General features: G+C 34.3%; 1 protein-coding gene across 1 annotated transcript; it reads right to left on the bottom strand.

Annotated features, from left to right (window-relative positions):
- Positions 1-7073: 7073 nt before the first annotated feature.
- LOC149579708 (scopoletin glucosyltransferase-like) lies at positions 7074-8746 on the bottom strand. Its single transcript, XM_089812139.1, has one exon. It carries the CDS (start codon positions 8725-8727, stop codon positions 7192-7194), a length of 1536 nt encoding a protein of 511 aa, XP_089668265.1. The 5' UTR covers positions 8728-8746; the 3' UTR covers positions 7074-7191.
- Between the last annotated feature and the right edge of the window lie 13386 nt (positions 8747-22132).

Here is a 22132-nt window from a genome sequence, read left to right as displayed (position 1 = left end):
CAAGTTTGTGGCCTCTAGCAAGATTTTAGATGAATTCCATTTTATGAGGACCATTAAGTCCTTGTACGTTCTATGTGATGAAATTCATATTTTACCTCTGGAAAATTGAAGGATGGTAGTTTATTTACCAACTACAATATCTTGCAAGCTCTCCTAAGCTATGCAATCAAATTGCCTTTCTTCTCCCTTTTCTTAGTAGAACTAGATGCAATGATGAAGGATGAGAATCCAACATCAACTATTTTTCTTCTAGTATCTTTACTAGGAGTAAAAAAAAAACCTATAAATTTCTTAGGATTAGCCATCTTATCTGCCTTAGTAGGCTTAGACTCCTTTTGGCTTACATCAATAGAAACTGCCGACGGGATCAATGAAGGTTAGGTAAAAAGATCCATAAACTCAAAGTCCAACTTGAGGTAGTGATTCTTAGAAGATGAGGGAAGATCCTCCATATGGAATAAGTTAGAGATGCTAGAAGGGACAAGCGAGAGCTCCAACCCAATGCCCAATACCAAATGATTGGTCCTTGCAATAGGAACATTCAAGTGGAATATATAACTAGATGGATCAACAAAAATATCATGTCTAGCATCCAAACCTACTAAATTGTTTGAAGGGTCCTCCACCAAGAGGTTTAGGGCACATCTAGCACCCTCTTGGTCTACCATAGACTAGGAGATCAACTCAACAAACAATGAGACTTCTAGATTTTCCAAATCTTGGGACACAATTCCTTCCAAAAGAGTTGAATCTCATTACTCATGGGAATAAAAGAGTTTAGGTGCTGATCCTCGAGAGAGGGATCTAAAGATGTAATCTCAAGATCTGAGGCCTTTGCTAAAGCTATTTTTGGCCTCCAAAACATTTTTTCCATTTTTTCCCTTTTCTGCCAAGTTGGGGGGGTTACTCTTATTTTTAGATTTAGGATATGCCTTTGCCCAATGACCCATTTATCTACAGATGAAAAAAGCCCTAGGCATATCTAAAAATTATAGGAATTGAGACCATGTGCCAAGTTTGGAGACAATGCCTATCTTAGCCAAGAGATCTTTCATTTGATTTACTTTGAAACAAATGTGAGCATAAACTAGCCTGGATTTAGAGGTTGTTAGATGACCAATCAGAATGAGGATCCCAAAAGACTCTGCCAAACCCTTCAAAATATCCTCATTCTAGAATTCCAATGGGAAACTTGAAAGTCTAACCCATCTCAGGATAGAAAGAAAAATGTTATCAGAGAGGTTGATATTGGGTTCCCACTTTTTCATAGTGAGAGTGTAGTTACCAAGTTGGCATGGGCCCCAACAGAGGACCAAATCTCTATCCTCATGGCATGTGAACATAAAGGACAATAAACCTTTTTGCATGGCCGCTACATCTACATGACCACAAAAATGCCATTTTTTCCCCACCAAAAGCTCGATGTTGTCAATAGTTGGTCTTCAACCCATGAACTTACCCACTAGGGTTAGGTTCATCAAGGAGATGGAATGGTCAACAATTGGATTAGGGACAAAGATTTGAAATTCCCCTTTTTCCCAACTAGAAGAGATCTTAATAGGAGGGAAAGAAGACATACCCAACAAAATCTTACCAAAGAGTAAAGCCCCATTTTTTCTTTGTTTAGGTGCTTGATTCTTAGTGCTAATATGTTATGCTTTGGTAGGTCCCGTGGGAGAAAAAAATGGTGCTCCCCTAAGGAGAAGGGAGACCTACAATACACTTGAGGAGCTCCTAGAATCCACTCAATGAGAGTTCTAAGGGAGTTTATCATTTCCCAATATTCTAGTCTTCCCATTTTCAACCTCTTCCATTTGACGCAGATTGCAATCCTTCACCATCAGACATTCTTTTGACCGATCCTTCCTTTGATTGCAAAGAAGATCCCCATGACTATTGTCTAGAAAATTTTTCCTTCCCATTTCACCTAGACCACCCATTGTAAGAATGTTTTTGGTGTATGCAGTAAATGAGATTGAACCTTTGTTGACAAAGTTTTTGAACATCATTTTTTATCCTATATTTCACTTTGTTATGTACTCACCATTGAAGATTTAAGGTTTGCAACATTGTTAACATTATTTATGGAAGGATGTATCTTCCTTTTATCCAGAAACATAAAGAAATACAAGGTATCTTGAGAGTTTTAGCATTCTCATTCTTGGCACCATTTCCTCAAATTTTGTTTAAACTAGGTAATCTTTCCTCTCATTTGTTATTAAGAAAATGGTAATTATGGGTTTAGGGTCATATACCTTTGTATTATTTTTTTGGTATATATTCCTTATATTTTGATACAAACTCGCATAATAGGTTCTCTACTCAACCATTATCTGTTATTGATTTGTATGAGTTAATGTAACACCAGTACCGGGGTACATTAGGACAAAGGGCCTCAATTTTTGGATAGTAGGGAGACAACAGGAGAGAAACAACAAGTGGGTGAGGTGTAGGGGTGTTGTATACTAGACAGATGTTGAACTTGAAATGGTAGCTATGAAATGATTTTTTAGTATGACATATCAAATTGAAATAGTTGAAGACAACAAAATTTCAATAGTAACTAGAACCATTGAAAATTTAACATAGTAACATAATACATACCCAATAGTAACTTTCAAAAACCAAAATCCAAATAGAAATTCAATTATCCATCCCAACAATGACATGATTGTAGAATGGTTAAGGTGGGGGTACTCTAGTGCACAAGTATCCAATGCAAAGATGGATACTTTGAGGATTTTGTTTTAGTGGTGGGGGAGTATGTGTGAGTCCCCATGTTTAACTAATGTGAATTGTCTTGAATCTCATAAAATTAGAATTAGAATTTATTTTATATTGTAACTTTTTATGCATGTAATTTCAATAATCACACTCAATTCTAAATGTTGGAGTTTTTGTTTTCTTTGTAATCCTAGGCATTGGAGGTCTGATATTGCATTATTTGTCAATCAATAATAATGATCCATGTATGGTAGGATGTTGCAATTATTGTTATGGATTGGTAATTTTGGATTATTTTCCAACATCCATGAAATCTTGTTGTGCACTCTTAGTTATTTTCGTAATTATTTATGTGATCCTTGGCATTGATTATGGGTTACTAGTAGGAAAAATAGAAATTCAAAGAATTTGACAAGACATTATCACATATTGACAAAGAAGGAACTTACACAAGATTTTTTTTTAAACTTATTTTGGACAAAAGATCTACAAGAAAAATAATTATTTATATTCATCTTGAGTATTTTCAATTTCTCTTCATCTTTTATATTTATAAAGATGTTTTTGAAGACCTGCTTGCACACTACATGCCTCCTAAGCCAGATCTAGATTGATGGTTTGATATTCAAATTCATTGGAACTCAAGATCAATGTAATATATTGGTATTGGTTTTGATATGAAGGTTTCATAATTGCATTTCTAACATTGACAACCAAGGCATGACTCTTCCAATATATATTATTCTTTAGCTATTTTGAATCTTGTGAACATATAACAATCAATCAATATCACAAGTATTAGTAAAACTTGATTGAAAATATATATATTATAATTTATATTGGAAACTCTTCTCTGAATGCATAAAACCTTGGCAAATCTTAAGACACTAGTGCAAAGAATAGTTCAGTTTCAAATTTTGGATGATAAGTTTGCATTCAAATTGTGTATAGCATCAAATAAAAGTTGGAAGCTATTGGCTTGGACACTTTAGCAGCATTCTTGATGAAGTAAATAAATTTTTGGTATAGAACTATATATTTTGTCTTTTATCAAGTCTAAAAAAAGTATTTTATAGGTTCTCACCAAAATAAAATAGTGTTCTCAAAATAAAATAGTGTTCTCACCAAAAGACACACCCACTATCAATACTAACAAAACTTGGCTAAAGAAAGCACAAAAACTAGCAACTAAAGAAACACAACTAATAGCCTAGAAAGATCAAACAAAACCAAAAAGAGACAAAAAAATAAGTGGACCAAGCTAGGCTAGAGCTTCCATCTTTTCTTTCAACTCTTGTTGAATACCTTTTATCTTCTTACTGAACTATTTGATATCTTGTTGGTCAATCTGGTTCTCCTTCTTCTTTTTCTTCTTAGTGTTGGAGCAAGTTTGTTTCCTAGGTACAACCTCCACTTCATTTTTTAACCTCATCTAGGTCAAGCACCAGCTTCACCTCCTTGCCTTGGTTTGAATGGTTGAACACTCTATTCATGCACTCAACTGAAGATTCCAAAAAAAATTGGCATTTAGTCAATGCATCCATATTGATATTTTCCATTTTATCTACCTTTATCATCAATTGTTCTATAATCTCTTTGTTCCCCTACCGTTCTGTAGCAATCTCCTTTTGTCCTGTCCTGATTTTATTATTTTGCATCTCCTCAATTCTCGTCTAAAAATCTCTACATTTTAGGCTCAACATCTTGATGGAGTGAAAAATCCATTGATCCATCCTAAGAGAATGCATGGAAACAACTTTAGCAATTTCCATAACCCCGTGGGGAGGATCAACAACTAGGTCTTTAATGTCATCCTTGGTGAGTTTAACTATATGGTTTGTTAAATAATGGAAGTTAAAATATAATTCCTTTCTTCATTTGACATCTTTGAATTTTAGACTATGTCATATTTGATTAAAGATCATGATTCACGTAGGTATTTTGACTATATTTCATATTTTATATGTTCAAAAATATTTGGTATTTTATTCAATGATGATGGTACTAACTTTTCTAATATAATCAAAATATATCAACTTGTTTCAAATTCCACAACCTTTACTAGCATCCTCCCCATCGGAGCGATGACTAGGAATATAAAGAAGGGTATGGATATCCATCAAAGCATAAATGAGAGAGGAATATTATCAAATATTGTAATTGGGTTAAGTGTATTTTGTTGGAGAATGTATAGAAGAGAAATTTAAATGTTACACTAGACTATGCAAAAAAGTTACAAGAGATGAAAGGAGGTACACCAGTAAAAGGATGAATATTTTTTGACCTTATACTCTCATCACAACATATGCACTTTCAAGAAGAAATAATTATTGATACCTGACAAGATCAAAACTTAGCATGGAAAGGATAAGAGAGTTATCCCATCACTTAGTACAAATCAAACTATAAGGTTAAAGAAATCTCCATCCTTTTATTATGATGCAATATTTATTTAACATATTTTTCATCTATAAAAATATGAGTTTAAGTGATGGGACATGAAATTCAACTAACAAACATGGGTTAAGCTTATATCAATTTAATTGATTGTTGGTTACAAAAGCAAAAAACTAGCATTACTTCCAATCCAAGATCCATTTAGGTTATTGTGAGAAACATCAAATGTTAAACCTCTACTCATCCAACTCTTTCATACACTAATAGAGTCTAGGATATATACATTACATTTTCTCATCTATAGCTATTGTAGTTCAAAGATTTTTCCAATAAATTCATCAAAATGATTACTGGTCAATCTAAGATTTGAAAAGTTTGTCAAATTATCCAAAAAACTCGAGAATAGTTACTCCCAACATATTGTAGTAAAAATAAATTATCTATGAATTTTTAAACTGAAAAAACTCCAAAAGAGTTGCACCTAAATGATTACAATCTACTTATTTGCAATAGGCAAAACTCCAGCTACAACATCACCTTATTTTAAAAATAATTTTATAATTAAAATTCTTCCAATTAGATAAATTAGGAGAGGACCCAAACTCTTAACATTAAAAAAAATCAAGTCCAATGGAAAAAGGAAATTAAATTCATAAGAATGAATTTTAGTAGCTAACATCAACTAAAAAAAACATGAAAAAACTAGAAACTAACAAAATCTAACCATGAACTGCTACCAATCATGAGCAACATCAACAACCACTATTACAACACCTAAACAATGAATAACCAAAAAAATCTAGACCAACAACAACTATTTCTTTAATTCCTTGAAATTCTCCAAGAAGGAAGCACTCTTCATAGGTCTAGAGGACACCACATCATCACTTACCAATCCTCCCTTGGTGCCATCTAGACATGGACTCCCCTTCTCTTTATTTTCATCATCCTCTCCTCTAACTTAACCTGAATACCACTAATGACATATTTTATCTTCTCTTGCATCAACTTACTATTTTTTGCTAACTCCAACATCTTCTTACCAAGTAAGGTTAGAGACTCCTTCATAGAGGTAGTGACATTAACTATTTCAATGTTCTTCTCCTTTGAGGATACTTGACTTTCGAGCTCTACAATTTGTTCCTCCATGAACTCCCAATTATGTATTTTTTATCCCAAATCCTTGCCACAACATATAATTATCCTTTCCCGTGATCTACTCCTTGACTCTTCTTTTAGCTTTGACAAAGACCTCTAATTTATTGATTCTTCATCTCACAATTTGGAGTTGGCATAACAACCATTTAGTGATTGCTTTAAGTTTATTGTGGTAGATATGTAGTTCTTCCCCTTTACCAACAAGATCCTCCCCGTGAAGACCAATAGAAGAAATAGGTTCGTAATTTAGGGAGGGAGACCTTGGGGTGAAGTGGTGCTTGAGATAGTAGAACTAGGTCTTGGGACAAGGTGATACAACAAAAGTTGAGGGTGAATCTTGTATTGAGATGGGAATAGAATTATCAGAGGTCCATCAAGATTCAATGAACCAAGAGGAAGTGGAGTTATCTTTGAAAATTATTTGTACAATTTTTATGAGTTGAAAAGATAATTAAATCTTGATAAAACTAATTTTAATCAATAAGAAAACAAAAATTATTATATAAAAATATTTATTAAAATATAGGTAAGAGCCTACATTGATAAATTGTGAGGTTCTTATTAGGGAGGTTTTGCAATCAAATCTATTCAAAATTAACCCATAAGAATAATAATTAATCTTAACAATAATAATAAATGAATAATAAATAGTCAACCAATTACCTATCAACACAAAACAAAACAAAAAAAAAAAAAACCTATTTTTAAAAATAAAAACATGCACACCTTAGAATTTTACAAATTTTTAAATATACAAATTAATTAAAAGAAACTAATGAAAACATTAATAAAGATTAAAAACTTGAGAATTAGTACTAAATGAGACTTCTTGAAGTCGGGTTAAAGCCACTGGAAAAGTAAACATAGAGGGAAAGGGATTACAGTGGAGAAGCAATATTCAGCAATAAAATCTTATCCAGCACTTGGATTTATGAGACTCGGTTCCAGCTCTTTCTTGTGCATGCTCGACGTGGAATTTAAGTTATACACGTAATTTACAAAAGCTGTCAAATCTGCGGCTGAAGATCCTTTCTCCTTGATTGCATTTGTAGCAATCTCCTTCATTTTCTCTGCGCGCTCTCTCATCTCTTCTCCTTTCTCTCCAACCAAAACCATTCTCACACCTTCCTTTACTCTTTTCTCCTCTGGAATCCCATCTAAGTGCTCACACAATTGGATTCCTACGCCCAGTTCAGCAAAAAGCTTAGAATTGAAGTGCTGATCTCCAAACATGGGCCATGCGAGAATCGGAACACCAAGAGAAATGCTCTCCAGCACAGAGTTCCACCCGCAGTGACTTATGAAGGCACTTACTGATGGATGAGAAAGAATTACAAGTTGAGGCGCCCAACCGCGTATTATTAACCCTCTTTCTTTCGTTCGCTCCATAAAGCCCTCTGGCAAATATGTGCTAATTTGATCAGTTTTCGAATTTGAAGACGCCGGTTCAATTTTTTGATACATTTTGATAGCCCATACAAATGGTTGTCCGCTGGCTTCCAGTCCTCTGGCCAAGGCATGCGTTTGCTCTTCTGACAAAACGGTCTGACTTCCGAACGAAACATACACAACAGAACGAGGGCTTTTCGAATCCAACCAGCAAAACAGCTCTTCTTCATCAATGTCCACCATTTTCCCTCGGACCATGTTAACATTTCTTGCTCCGCTGGATAAATTTTGTGGGTGCACAGGGCCTATGGCCCAAACTGGTTTAGCAATCAAAGATTTCAAGTGCTGGACAGAGGAAGGCTCGAGATCGTGGAACGTATTGATCAGTATTCCCGATCCTTTTCCAATCTCCTGCATACGATTATAAAAAAAACGCTGAATGGGGTTTGAAAGGTCTGAGTTGACGAAAACAGGGGATACCTCATACTTGGACAATCTGAGAGGACGTGGCAGATTCAAGCTCACGACAAGACTGCCGTCCTCATCTTTCTCCACCATGTTTTGCAATATCGAACAAGCAATGGAATGCATCAGAGTCGTGGCAAAGGCGCCGCATGTATTGAACAGAACACTGGCAACGTTATATTTTTGCGCCGTGTCGATAGCCCACCCCATAAATATGTCGTGGACAATACACACCGGAGGTGTCGCTGAGTATTTGTGGAATTGCTCCTCCATCCATTTGTCGAAAGGGTTTTGAAGAATTTGGGCCATTTGGAAGATGAGACCTCTGGACTCCAAGGGAACGAGATCCGTCCTCTCTCGTCCACATAAATTTTCAATGTCAGGCGTGGGAAGGGCGACCAGACGGATATCAAGATCATCTTTAAGAGCTTGATGAAGATGTTCCTGCAGCAGAGAGACGTTAGCAGGCGTTGTGACATAACTCACGGCAACGCCGTTAGAAGCGAGGAGCTTTACGAGATCGAGTAAAGGGATGGAGTGACCAAGCGCTGGAAATGGCAGCGCCACAACATGAGGCTTCTTCAAACCGCTCATCTTCGCCAACACACACAAAGCTCTTGAAATGAAGTCGTCGTCGTCCTTATTAAAAAAGCAGATTATTCGATAAAATAATTGGAATGAATTTTGTGGTGAGACTCGAAGATAAGCTTCGGGCAACTTCTTCTCCTTCCGTCACGCATGACGAAGCTGTTGTCAGTACGTAGATACAACAAAAACAATTGACGTTGATTGCTTGGTTTTAAGTATCAGAGTTTTAAGTTTTAGACGGTCCGTATTGCATCGCTCGGGATGTGATTAATCCCTGAAAGTGGCATGTGAAAAATCAAACTATTGCAGTCACTGAAATGATTATTAAACTGCTGAAAATAAATTCCCAGCTAATATCGAAAAATAACACAACTGCAACTTCACTTAAAATACGGAAAGAAATGCGCAACAGAATCAACACAATATTTTCGGACAAATTGTCCCTGGAAAAACCCCTAAGGGAAAACCAGTTCTACAGATGAGAAATTATATTAAACTTCAGCAAATCAAGAGATACAAAATTTCTTGCCTCACACTGGCAGAACTCCGACAACCTCCTAATTTCTCTCGCTGATATTTCTCACTGCTATCCCTGCGCTAACACTGCGCCCTTGCTAACACTGCAAGACTGTTTGCTAACACTGCAAACTGCTTCTCCAGAAGCTTCCTGCCTTTGCCCTTGCTAACACTGCAAGACTGTTTGCTAACACTGCAAACTGTTTCACGAAAGCTTCTCCCTTGCTAACACTGCAAGACTGTTTGCTAACACTGCAAACTGCTTCTCCAAAAGCTTCCTGCCTTCTGTGCCCTTGCTAACACTGCAAGATTGTTTGCTAACACTGCAAACAGCTTCACCAAAGCATCACCGCCTTTTTCTTCTGTGCCCTTGCTAACACTGCAAGACTGTTTGCTAACACTGCAAACTACTTCACAAAAGCTTCTTCACATCCAAAGCTTCCTGCAAGACTGTTTGCTAACACTGCAAACTGCTTCTCCAAAGCTTTCTTGCTAGCACTGCAAGACTGTTTGCTAACACTGCAAACTGCTTCTCCAAAAGCTTCCTTGCTAACCCTGCAAAGCTTACTGTCCAAATGACCCAATGACCCCTTTCTATACTACTCCTGTTGGTAAACCAACGACCGAGATTAAATCTAACCAACGGCTGAGATTAAGACAACTCAATAGCCAATAATAGAATTGGTTGCAAGGTGTCCAAAAGGAATCACTAAAATTAGTAAATAATAACCATTTACTAATTTTTGGCAAGTGGACAAACAGCTGTCCAAACCACCCATAAATACAACCGCTATTCATAGATAAGGACGAACAGCTGTCCAAACTACCCATAAATAGTGCTGCTATTTCCGGGTCAGAAATAACAGCTGTCCAACTAACAATAATTAACATGACAAGCCTGTAATTTGTTAAAACTAATGTCTGAAATAATTGTTTTTGTTTTGTCAAGGTCTAATGGCGCTATTAGAAATAGACTATATTCATTTTTTCTTTAATATATATATCGTTCAATAAGAAGTTCTTTTAAACTGTAAGTTAAATTTTGAGCATTCTTTTAGTCTACTTTTGTAGAAGAGTGAAGTGTTCAATGCTAATATTTTGACTTTTAGGTATTCATATGTTTCTTTGTAGAGGCGTAGAATGGAATGTGGTCCAAAAGTACCATTTTAAAACATTTGCATGATACCCACTATGTTCATGCGCTAATAGTCACTCACTCAAAAATGCCAAATACTTGCGGTTCAATGTCCCAATAGTCTTTATGACATGTGCCAATAGTGGTGCACAAATGGGTCAATTGCCAACTAAAAAAATAAAAAAAAGATCAAATAATAGTACGTGTGATCAACTATTAGTATAAGTGTGAAAAAACTAATATTAGTCATTTAAATTAATAAAATAGTTACCTACATATTTAGATATTACATAGAAACTAATTGTTATAAATCATCTTCTTTTTTAAATGTAACATTTAATTTTCTTTTTCTTTTTTAACACTATTTTAAGTAGGATTAATATCATGACAACATAAATCTCAAAATTGCAATGAAATATGGTAACTAGTGTACCACTAGTGGTTCTATTTTATTTTAAAAGTAAATATGTACACATTTTGATATGTAGAAGGCCGACATCAAGATTAATTATTATTATGAGTTGTCATTAATTGTTATTATTATATTTTATTATTATTTATTAAACTTGAGTACACTCGAACCCAAGACCTCGCAAATAAGAGGCTCAAAGCTTACCATTGTGTTATAGACTCTTACCTAATTTTATCTTTAAATTTATTTTATTGATTATACACGTATTTTACTTGTGTAAAAAAAATTTTATTGCTTATTAAAATATGACCAATTATATTGTAATAATCCTTTTTTTTAATCGGCAAAAAATCTAAGCCCTATATATTATATTAATAAATAAAATCTATAGAATCTCTATTTAAACGGGCACTCATAGGAAATAATAGAGAAGAAAACCTTCAGTCTTGCCTAGGATCTAAGTCCTATACAAGTACAAATTGAAAGGGGCGATCTCTAGTATCCAAATCATGCTGAAGGGCTAACTCTTATTTACATCTATATCTAGGGTTCTTGATTATCTTAAGTTTTGTATATAGGTAACCCTACCATTTTTTGGGTCTTAGGAAGGAATTCACTTTTTTTAATTTTTATTTGAATTATCAAAGGATCCCATATTCAAAAGATCAATTTTAGTTTTTGATAAAACACACATTATTAGAAATGCATTTTCCACCAAATATCGAGCTAAGAGTGTAACTTCAGATGGATTAGGTATTGTGACAAAAAAATCTTCCTTTCCCAAAGTTTAGGATAGCTGCAAAATGACTCATCTTGGCAAGATCATTATTAGCAAAAGTCTTCATTATTTCTAAAAATAGAAATAATTATCTTTATTGTTTTTTAGTGTAAGTATGAACTACTACCAAATATATTAATATAATATCAAATATTTACTTAAAATTTGTATTGTGTTTATAAAGAAATTACAATCCAACTAATGAGATTGTGTCTAGTATTGAAGAATTTAATTAGAGTTGCGCTAACTAAAAATTCCTAGCTTGATTAATTTAATATCCTCTCTTAATGTCTTTCCTTATCCAATTATATAGTGTTAGATTCACTTGGATTCCTATTCTTTCCAATCCACGTTAATATTTCCTCCTCCTAGTACTTAAATTGATAGGTGGGAATAACACCTTTGTGTGGTATTTTATTAATAGATATTTTATCATGCTTTAGATTGCATTTTGTTGCTACACTTAGATATGATCAAAATGATTCTTCTAAGAGGAATTGATTATTACACTATTATAATATATACTACTATTTTAAGGGGAGTTTTATAACTTATACTATCCTTTGTAATGACCCATACCAATAGGCCACTAAACAAAACCCTAAACTCAATACACTGCTAAAATATATTGCTGAAATAAAAGAAATAATAGTGCCTATGTATTCATTCAATGAAAACCAAATGTTTTTAAAAATGATATGGAAAATTTCAGCACCAAAACATTATGACATAGCACATTACAGAGAAACCCTAACTGGCTGTATACAATTGAGAACTTGTTGCAACTATAGATTGAAAAGAAGAACCTAGATTGATCAAATACTGGAGACTGACTGCTGAAGATGATATGGTGAAAGTGCAACTCCAACTAAAACTCCAAATCAGCAATTAAGCACAAATGAAAGGACTGAAATATCCTTCCCACAGCTTTAATAATTCAGGTGATCTCTCACACCCTCAAAATTGCATACCAATTGAGAGTTTTCATTCTCAATGGCCAATTGTGACTATTTGTAGAAACCCTAGGCTCCACAATGCACATAAGAAAAAATCAATAATAAGTCTCAATAATAGGCAATGAGCCCTCAATGCCTATTTATTCTTTTTTCCTTGATAGGTCGGCCTCCCTTTTGTAATTTTTCTCCGCTTCTTCCAACAACCTCTAGAAGCTTTTTTTTATTTAATTTATAAAGTTACCTTGTAATATATATATATATATATATATATATATATATATATATATATTGATAACTTTATAATTAATTCCTCCAAAAAAATGGGACATTACAGGTCCGCCCCTCCTAAAATTGCTTGGCCTCAAGCAATCTTAATGCTGGATGCTGCAAAATCACTTCTCCCTCCCAAGTAGCATCTTCAACAGGTAAATCTTTCCACTTAACTAGACACTCTCTGATTACTCTCCTGCAAAGTTGCTTCTCTCTACTATCCAGAATGAATTCTGGTACTAAGATCAATTTCCCCTTATCATCCAAGGGAGGTAATACTATAGAAGGCATCACATTCTGACACAACACCTTTTTGAGGCGTGATACATGAAACACATTATGCACTCGACTATCTGTGGGAAGCTCCAACTCATAAGCCACCTCACCAACTCGTTTGATGATCTTGAATGGTCCATAATAGCGTGGCTTGAGTTTCTTTATACCACTCTTCTTGAGAGTGGACTTCTTATATGGCTGCAACATGAGGTAAACCATATCATTTACCTCAAAACTATGCTCAGTCCTCTTCTTGTCTATATACTATTTTTGCTGGTTCTGAGCTCTAGCAATCTTGTTTTCGAGAGTAGCAACTATATCCTTACTTTCCTGTAATAGTTCACTTGCACGAGGTACTCGACTGTCTCCCAACGACAAATCTGAGAAACTAGGTGCCTCATAACCGTAAAGTGCCATGAAGGGTGTCATTTGTATAGTCATATGATATGTAGTATTGTAACAATACTCACAGAGATATATCCATCTGACCTAAGCTCTCTGTTGATATGCCACATAATTCCTCAAATACCCTTCCACCCATTTGTTTACAATCTTTGTTTGACCATCAGTCTGTGGGTGATAACTGGTACTAGGTGTAAGCTCAATGCCACACAACCGAAATATCTCCTGCCAAAAGTGACTCACGAAGTAGTTGTCCCTGTCACTCACAATGCTCCGAGGGAAATCGTGTAATCTAAAAATCTCCCTAAAGAAAACCTCTACCACCTGAGTTGCTGAGTATGTAGTAGCAATAGGGAAAAAGTGAGCATATTTTTTCAACCTATCCACCACCACATAGATACAATCACACCCCTGGGCCCTAGGCAAGCCCATAATAAAATCCATAGAGATGCACTCCCACTTCCTATCAGGAATGTGAAGTGGCTGTAGGAGCCCTGCTGGATAAGTGTGCTCTTGTTTGTTCTGTTGGAAAACATGACACTCATGCACATACTGCAAAAAATTAGCCTTAAGTCCCTTCCAAGTGAATTGTTCCCGTGATAACCTGTAGGTCTTGAAATACCCAGGATGGCCTGCTGTAGGTGAATTATGTAATGCTCTAAAAATCAACTGCTTCACTTTCGATCCTGGGGCTAAGTAAATCATGTTCTTGTAAATGATCAAATCATCTATGAGAGTGTATCTAGTGTCGATTGTTGTCCCCTCCACTATAGAAGAAGCCCACATGTCTTTGGCATATTCTACTACAATCAAGTGTCGCCAATCCTCTGATATCTGAATCATAGAAGTGAGGTGTGGCCTACGGGATAAAGCATCTGCAACAATATTTTGTGTCCCCTTAGCATATGTGATATCAAAATCATATGCATGTAACTTACTCACCCACTTTTGCTGACGATCATTCAGGTCCCGCTATCCCAAAAAGTGCTTCAAACTATTATGATCAGTTTTAATACAAAATTTGCTACCTACAAGATATTATCTGAATTTGGCCAAGGCATGCATGATGGCTAGCATCTCCTTATCATATATGTTGAATGATCTCTCAGCCCCTCTGAGTTTCCTACTCTCATAGGCTATAGGATGCTTGTCCTGCATGAGTACAACACCAACTCCCTCTCCAGAAGCATCACATTGAAGCTCAAATGGCTTCATGAAATTAGGAAATGCTAATACTAGGCATGTAGTCATTATTTCCTTGAACCGCATAAAACACTCTTGTGCCTCCCGAGTCCACACAAATGACCCTTTCTTCAGCACATCTGTCATGGGCGCTACATGTCGTGAGTAGCCACTAACAAACCTGCGATAGAATCCACATAGACCAAGGAACCCTCTTAACTGTGTAAGGTTCTCTGGTGGTGGCCAATCAACAATAGCACAGATCTTTTCAGGATCCATTCGCACTCCTTCTGCACTAATGATGTGTCCAAGATACAACAATTCTGTCATCCCCAAATCACATTTGGACTCCTTGGTATACAAGGACTCACTCTATAAAATGCTTAATACTATCTCCAAGTGCTCTGAATGTTCCTGCCATGTCCTGCTATAGATCAAAATATCATCAAAGAACACTAGCACAAATTTCCTCAACTGATGGTGAAAGACCTTGTTCATAGTGGACTAAAAAGTGGCAGGTGTATTAGTCAAACCAAAAGGCATGACTACAAACTCAAAATGCCCATAAATGACATCTGAAAGCAATTTTTTCAATATCCTGCTCTCGAACTCTGATCTGGTGATAGCCTGATCTCAAATCATTTTTTTGTGAAATAACAAGCCCCATACAATTCATCTATTAGCTCATCGATGCGTGGGATGGGATACTTGTTCTTTATAGTTCTCTTATTCAACACCCTGTAATCAATACACATTCATAGAGTACCGTCCTTCTTTTTTACCAAAACAATAGAAGATGCAAAAGGTGACTTACTTGGTCTGATGTGTCCCATTGCTAGAAACTCGTTGATGGTCCTCTCGATCTCATCTTTGAGTCATTTTGGGTGCTGGTATGGTGTGATCATGACAGGCTTAGCACCTTCCTCCAACTCGATAATGTGCTCAATACCTCTGTCTGGTGGCCTACCTGGTGGAATCTCATTGAATACCTTCCCATACTTGATTCTCAATTTTTGAATATTTGGATGATATTCAGTCTTATGTTGCTCCCCCTGGGTAGGCATCAAGGCACATATTGTTGCCCACTCTATATTATTATGCCTGGCTAATCTCTCCAACCGCCTAAATGAGATAGTCCTAACATCACCATTATGGATAGCCTTCAGCACATGAGTCCTACCATCCACCACAAATCGTATCTCCATATCCTCCAATCTCAGGGTAACCTCCTTCAAGGAATGTAGCCATTTCATCCCAAGTACTATGTCCATGTCACCCATGTTAACCACATGATAGTCTGCCTTAAACTCATAGTTGTTCAGGCACAAAGGTAGATCTCGCACCATCCTATCACAATGAAGAGTATATCCATCAGCTACCTTAACTCTCAATCCCTTGAACTCCTAAGTAATGATTCCATGCCTCTACACAAATCGTGCATCAATGAAATTGTGTGTGGCACCTGTATCCAACAGAGTAATAATCTTTTGTCCTACCAAGACTCCTCGAAATCTAAAAGATCCCTCTCTTTGAATACTAGACAGACGTGCCTCCTATAAATGTATCTCTAGAGCCTCTTTTTTCTCAGCACTATCTACCTCTTGTTCACCCTCTACCTCATCATGGTGCTTTGAGATGTCTGAATCTAAACCTTCATAATAAGCCCACATCACTCGGTTAGCCTTCCCCTTAGGCTTCATAGGACAATCATGACCAAAATCATAGGGACCTATGCAAAAGAAGCATAGCTTCTTCCTACATAGGTCATTAAGTGTTTTCTTATCCCAAGGTACAGGTAGCTTGTCTTTTGAGTCATTAATCTTATCTTTACCCTTGCTGAATTCCCCTTTATTATCTCTAAATGGTGAAGAACTCTTTGAACTAAACTGGTTTGCTGGAGCTACAAGTTCCATAATGTAGGCTTTCCTCATGGCTTCCTATAATGTAGGAGGATCAAAGGCCTTTACCCACCCCTTGAGTGGTTCAGTTAATCCCTCTGTGAATAAAATGACTAGCCTCCTTTCTGAAATGTCAGGCACCATCACTGCAAGCCTCTGGAAGTCATTGATAAATTGTTCTAAGCCTCCTGACTGTCTCAACTAGGCTAACTCCCGAAAATAAACTTCAGGATTTTTTTATCAAACCTTTCTATCAATCTATCCACAAACTCTTGATAAGTGGTTACCTGATTGTTTTGCAATGTGATCATGCCATGTGTCCACCAATCATGTGCTGCCCCATCTAAGTGTAAAGTGGCATACTTGAGTGCTTCAATTTCTGTCATAGTCTTTAGAGATAGGAAAGTATCCACATTATGAATCCAAGCACGAACAGTCATTTTTCCACTGCCATCAAATGTGGGTAATACCAACTTGTTGGTGACCTGTTGCAACCCACTGTGTTTATCTACTTGCTTCTGCCTGGCAGCTCTATAGTTTAGGTACCTGTCAAATGTCCATCCATCCTGTACATAATCTGGTAATAAATCCCACTCATTCCTCGCTTGTCAAAGTTGATTTACAATATCTATTACCATAGCATCAGGTGTGCATGCTAGAGTTTCTTCTCTAAATCTAGGGCGTGTGGGTCTATCAGTTGTTCTAGACCGTGTCCTATGTTGTGATCCTGCTATGCTTCTGTCATCTCGATCATGATTATTTCTCATATTTTCCCCAATCAAATGTTGCATCATAACCATCATTGTCTGTGTACTTGCCTGTATTGACTATAGAAGCCTCTCCTATTGTTGTAAAGTCTCATCATCTCGCACACTTCTGGATGGGCTTGGAGAATGTCTCTCAACCATATTCTTAGTAATTCTAGTTCCTTTGTAAACTAAATTAAATGGTGGTTGGGTAAACCTATCAGGCTGGTAGGAAATCGCTCTGATACCACTATAATGACCCATACCAATAGGCCACTAAACAAAACCTTAAACTCAATACACTGCTAAAATATATTGCTGAAATAAAAGAAATAATAGTGCCAATGTATTCATTCAATGAAAAGCAAATATTTTTACAAATGATATGGAAAATTTCAGCACCAAAACATTATGACATAGCACATTACAGAGAAACCCTAACTGGCTGTATACAATTGAGAACTTGTTGCAACTACAGATTGAAAAGAAGAACCTGGATTGATCAAATATTGGAGACTAACTGCTGAAGATGATATGGTGAAAGTGCAACTCCAACTGAAACTCCAAATCAGCAATTAAGCACAAATGAAAGGACCGAAATATCCTTCCCACAGCTGTAATTATTTAGGTGATCTCTCACACCCTCAAAATTGCGTACCAATTGAGAGTTTTCGTTCTCAATGGCCAATTGTGACTATTTGCAGAAACCCTAGGCTCCACAATGCACATAAGAAAAAATCAATAATAAGTCTCGATAATAGGCAATAAGCCCTCAATGCCTATTTATTCTTTTTTCCTTGATAGGTCGGCCTCCCTTTTTAATTTTTCTCCGCTTCTTCCAGCAACCTCTAGAAGCTTTTTTTTATTTAATTTATAAAGTTACCTTGTAATATATATATATATATATATATATATTGATAGCTTTATAATTAATTCCTCCAAAAAAATGGGACATTACATCCTTTCCATATTATTATAATTATGAAAACCTTGAGACCTACTCTTGCCTCTTTTTCATTTGAATTTAATTTATGGTGATGCTATCTTTACATTTGCATTGTAAATGTCAAGATTTATCTTGTGAGAAATTACTTAGTCTATGTTATAAGATTCAATAGTATAGTCTTGTCTTTAGTTTTCATATTGTTTTGGAATTTAATGATCTATGTATACATATTAGTTCATTATTCAATAGAATGACCTAATAGGGTTTAAATGAAGTAAATCTAGGAAATCTTTAATAATGCCTATGTCTATACTTGGGCTAGTATATATCTTTTTATATCTATACTGTCAGTAATGCTAATGTCTTTTCATTTTAATCTATTCCTACTAATTATTTTGAGTTAATTACCTATGCATATAAGCCTTCATCTGAGTTCTATTTGATTACAAAGGATATCATAATGTCTTTGCTAAAATTTGAGTTATTTTTCATTAGTTGCTTGTAACTAATTAAAATTTATTCATAGTTCAATATCCATTAAAAATGTTAACAATTCACCTGCATTGTGATTGAATTCTACCTTTATGAATATGTTCTTTACATTAACAAAGTAAGATTTCTTAAAACTTCCGTTGTTTAAATCCTACTGCAACCTTGAATTGTGCAACTGTAAAGTGAATATAGAACATATGCCATGTTCTTCTCATAATTGATTACTTACTCATTTATATTGAAATAGATCAAAAGACACACATAATATCCAAAATTGGATTATGAATAGAAGGATGTCAAGTTCCTTACTATAATACCTTACTTTTTATTATATTATTTATATTTACAAACTTAGATTCATTTGGGTTTAGAAAAGCATTGAAGCCATGCGAGTCTGTGAAAATATGGGTATGAGTAATAACGAACAGGAACATCTAGTTCTTGATAATCTCATCTCTTTTAGGTGCTAAATTCTCATGATTCTTGATTTCTAGAATTAGATAAACTTGGATTAAAAAAATCTCTAGAGTCAAATTCATCCAAGGACTTCGTATGAGTCTTCCTTCTCTTTTGCACTTTTGGAAGATGCAAAACTTCTCATACAAAATTATTAAGAACAAAGAAGAAGCACTTTTGCAGTTAATCTCACATACAAACCAAGTCTAGGAAGCTACTTCTACAGAGAATGGTATAGTTTGACATTCTAAAACTCTTCATTTGTTCATTTATTAGTTTCTTTTTTTGCTTTGTGAGTAATCCATTACTCTATTATACAGATTGACATTTTTTGAATTCAAATAAGATTTACAAAATAAAAAATGATCACTCTTATTTCAAGTTAGTCAAGTTTCCTTTTCAATGCCTTTTACATTACAATACTTTTAAATTTTCTAGCCACAAATACGACTCAAATAATATTTGTGTTTACATACAAAAATGTTTCTTTCAATATTTTTACATTTCAAACCAACTATTGAATTGAAATGTCATTCGTTATGTACAATATTTATGTTGTAGAATTGTGAAGCCTTTATAGAGGTTAGTAGTGTGTATATGACCCAATTGAAAAAAATAACTAATTTATATACTTTCAATTTTTAATCCTTCATTTAATTATAATTATATATATATATATATATATATATATATATATATATATATATATATATATATATCTTTAATTTTGCTTTCAAAGTTAAAAAAATCTATCGGCGTTTACCCGTGCACCTCTTCCTAGTGCAAGTGCACGTATATATTGTTTGTAAATTTTGAATGTTAATATTTATTGATGACTAGGAAGAAATAAAGTTCAATATTCAAAATGTTAAATAATTAAAATTGACTTTTGTTTTCCAGAATTAATTTCTTCCATAATACTTATGTTTAATTAAGACTAGCTCTGTTGATAACTCGCCTTATTATGTTGTAGACGTTTCCAATTAAAAAATTCAAAGTTCAAGAATCACTTATAAGATTGTACTACCATCCAATAAATCTTGGCCATTAAAGATCAAACTTGTTTTTGAAGATCAAACTTATTTTTTCGTACATGACATCGGAGAAGGTGTTTTCAAGTCAAAACCTTTGATTGTCAGGTCTTCTTCCAATCGTCATTTGTGCAGCTGCCACCAGTCTTTGTGTTTCTTGAAATTCTTTGAATTTGGAAGCGTCCGAAACAAACAAGAATATTCAAAGTCTATTGGTACCTAATGTGTAAATTAAAAAGTTTGGGAGCTTATGAACTTGTTTACACCATGAAACACAATTTGAAGACCAAACAATTAAGGGGATTCGATAATCATTTTAACAGGCAGTGATGGGTGTCAATTTCCAACCTCCATTTAAATATTTTTTCTTCACAGACACTCATCATCGAATGATGCAGGGATGCTAGCATGATTTGCAAAGGAACAACACCTATTTCAAGGTAAGCCTACAGTGAAGGGCATATAGTTTAACCATGAATCTCCAGAGATGAAATTTGGAACTGTAAGATTTAAAGCATCAGAAATGTTCACCACATGATAACCAAGCCACTGAATGCAAGATGTAGTTCTTGCCCCTACTCCCCCAACATTATAATTATTTTAAAGTAAAAACATAGATTAATTATATAGATCATAATCTAAAAATATTATTTTAAAGAATTTATTATTATTATTTTTCTTATTTTTCTATGGATTTGTTTCCTTCACTAAAAAAATTCATTCCTATATTTTGTTTGTCTTTGGTAATATAGTTTATTTTAAACTTTTAAAAAAATAAAAAATAATGAAACAAATTATTTTTGTAATCAATATTGTGTTATTTATATTATGATAGTTTAATTGTATTAGATAATTTAAAATAATTATTATTTATAACAATATATATATATATATATATATATATATATAGAAATTTTTAAATTTGTTAATGTTCAAATTTAAATTTTCTTATTAAAAATCTTAATTAAAAAATAAAGTTAAAAAAGTGAAAAACAAAATGAAATATTTTATAGTAAAAAGATAATCAAAAAAATTCTTATAAATGATAAAGTGCATGCATATAGACTATATTATGTATCAGTGGAAATGGTTTAGAAATATATTGCATCAAATATAATCATAATTTCTCAACCATTGTAGTACACACAAATAGAAACAATTGAATAATCTTTACATTTCTAGATTTGTTTGTTTAAAATTTTAGAAATCCAACATTATTCTTATGGATTCTGGAACCTAATAGTTTTAAGAAACACTTGGAAGTTACACAATTATTGCACATAAAAATTTAAGGGATTGAAGTTTTATGGTACAAGTTACAAGAGTGGGTACTCAATCAATAATCTTTGATTTCTTATTTATTTTTGCTAACATATTTTTTTCCAATGGTACGAAAGGATGACATGATACCCAACTCAAAAATTTACTCTTCACAAAGTTATTATAAAAACTTACTAACTATGTTATCAAAAAGTCATTCATAACATGTATGCTCATGACTTTGGACTTATTATTGCAAAGAAATTTACAAGAGTGTGCATCCTATTGTTTCAAAAAAATTGATTACTTTTGAGAGGAAAATTTGCATGAAACTGGATTTGATACCTTTAGTTTTCATATATTGAATTTACAATAATGTGCAATAGACTATTTACTTTTAATAGAACATAGAATTTGTTTGAAGTATTTATTGTTTCGAGAGGGGGGTTGAATTAGAACAAAGTCATTATAGAACTTTTAACAAGATTTTAACCAGAGTTGAACTTTGCACAACATTCATTTTATAGCATCCAATCATAGAAACATAAAAATGCAAGATACTAGATCAAATAAATATAGCTCACAGAGAAAGAGACACACAATTTGCGTCAAGTAGAAAACCCTAAAAATTCCTTATAGTTTCATCATAGGGAGG

This window comes from Cupressus sempervirens, chromosome 1 (genome assembly GCF_028749045.1).
Source record: "Cupressus sempervirens isolate cs-2001-9-10 chromosome 1, ASM2874904v1, whole genome shotgun sequence".
Classification (NCBI taxonomy): domain Eukaryota; kingdom Viridiplantae; phylum Streptophyta; class Pinopsida; order Cupressales; family Cupressaceae; genus Cupressus; species Cupressus sempervirens.
The sequence above is the reverse complement of the archived record's forward strand: the minus strand, read 5'-3'. Positions and strand labels throughout refer to the sequence as shown.

Excerpts from the sequence above, each read along its gene's own strand:
- LOC149579708 (XM_089812139.1), bottom strand. The coding sequence starts at position 8,727 with ATGAGCGGTTTGAAGAAGCCTCATGTTGTGGCGCTGCCATTTCCAGCG.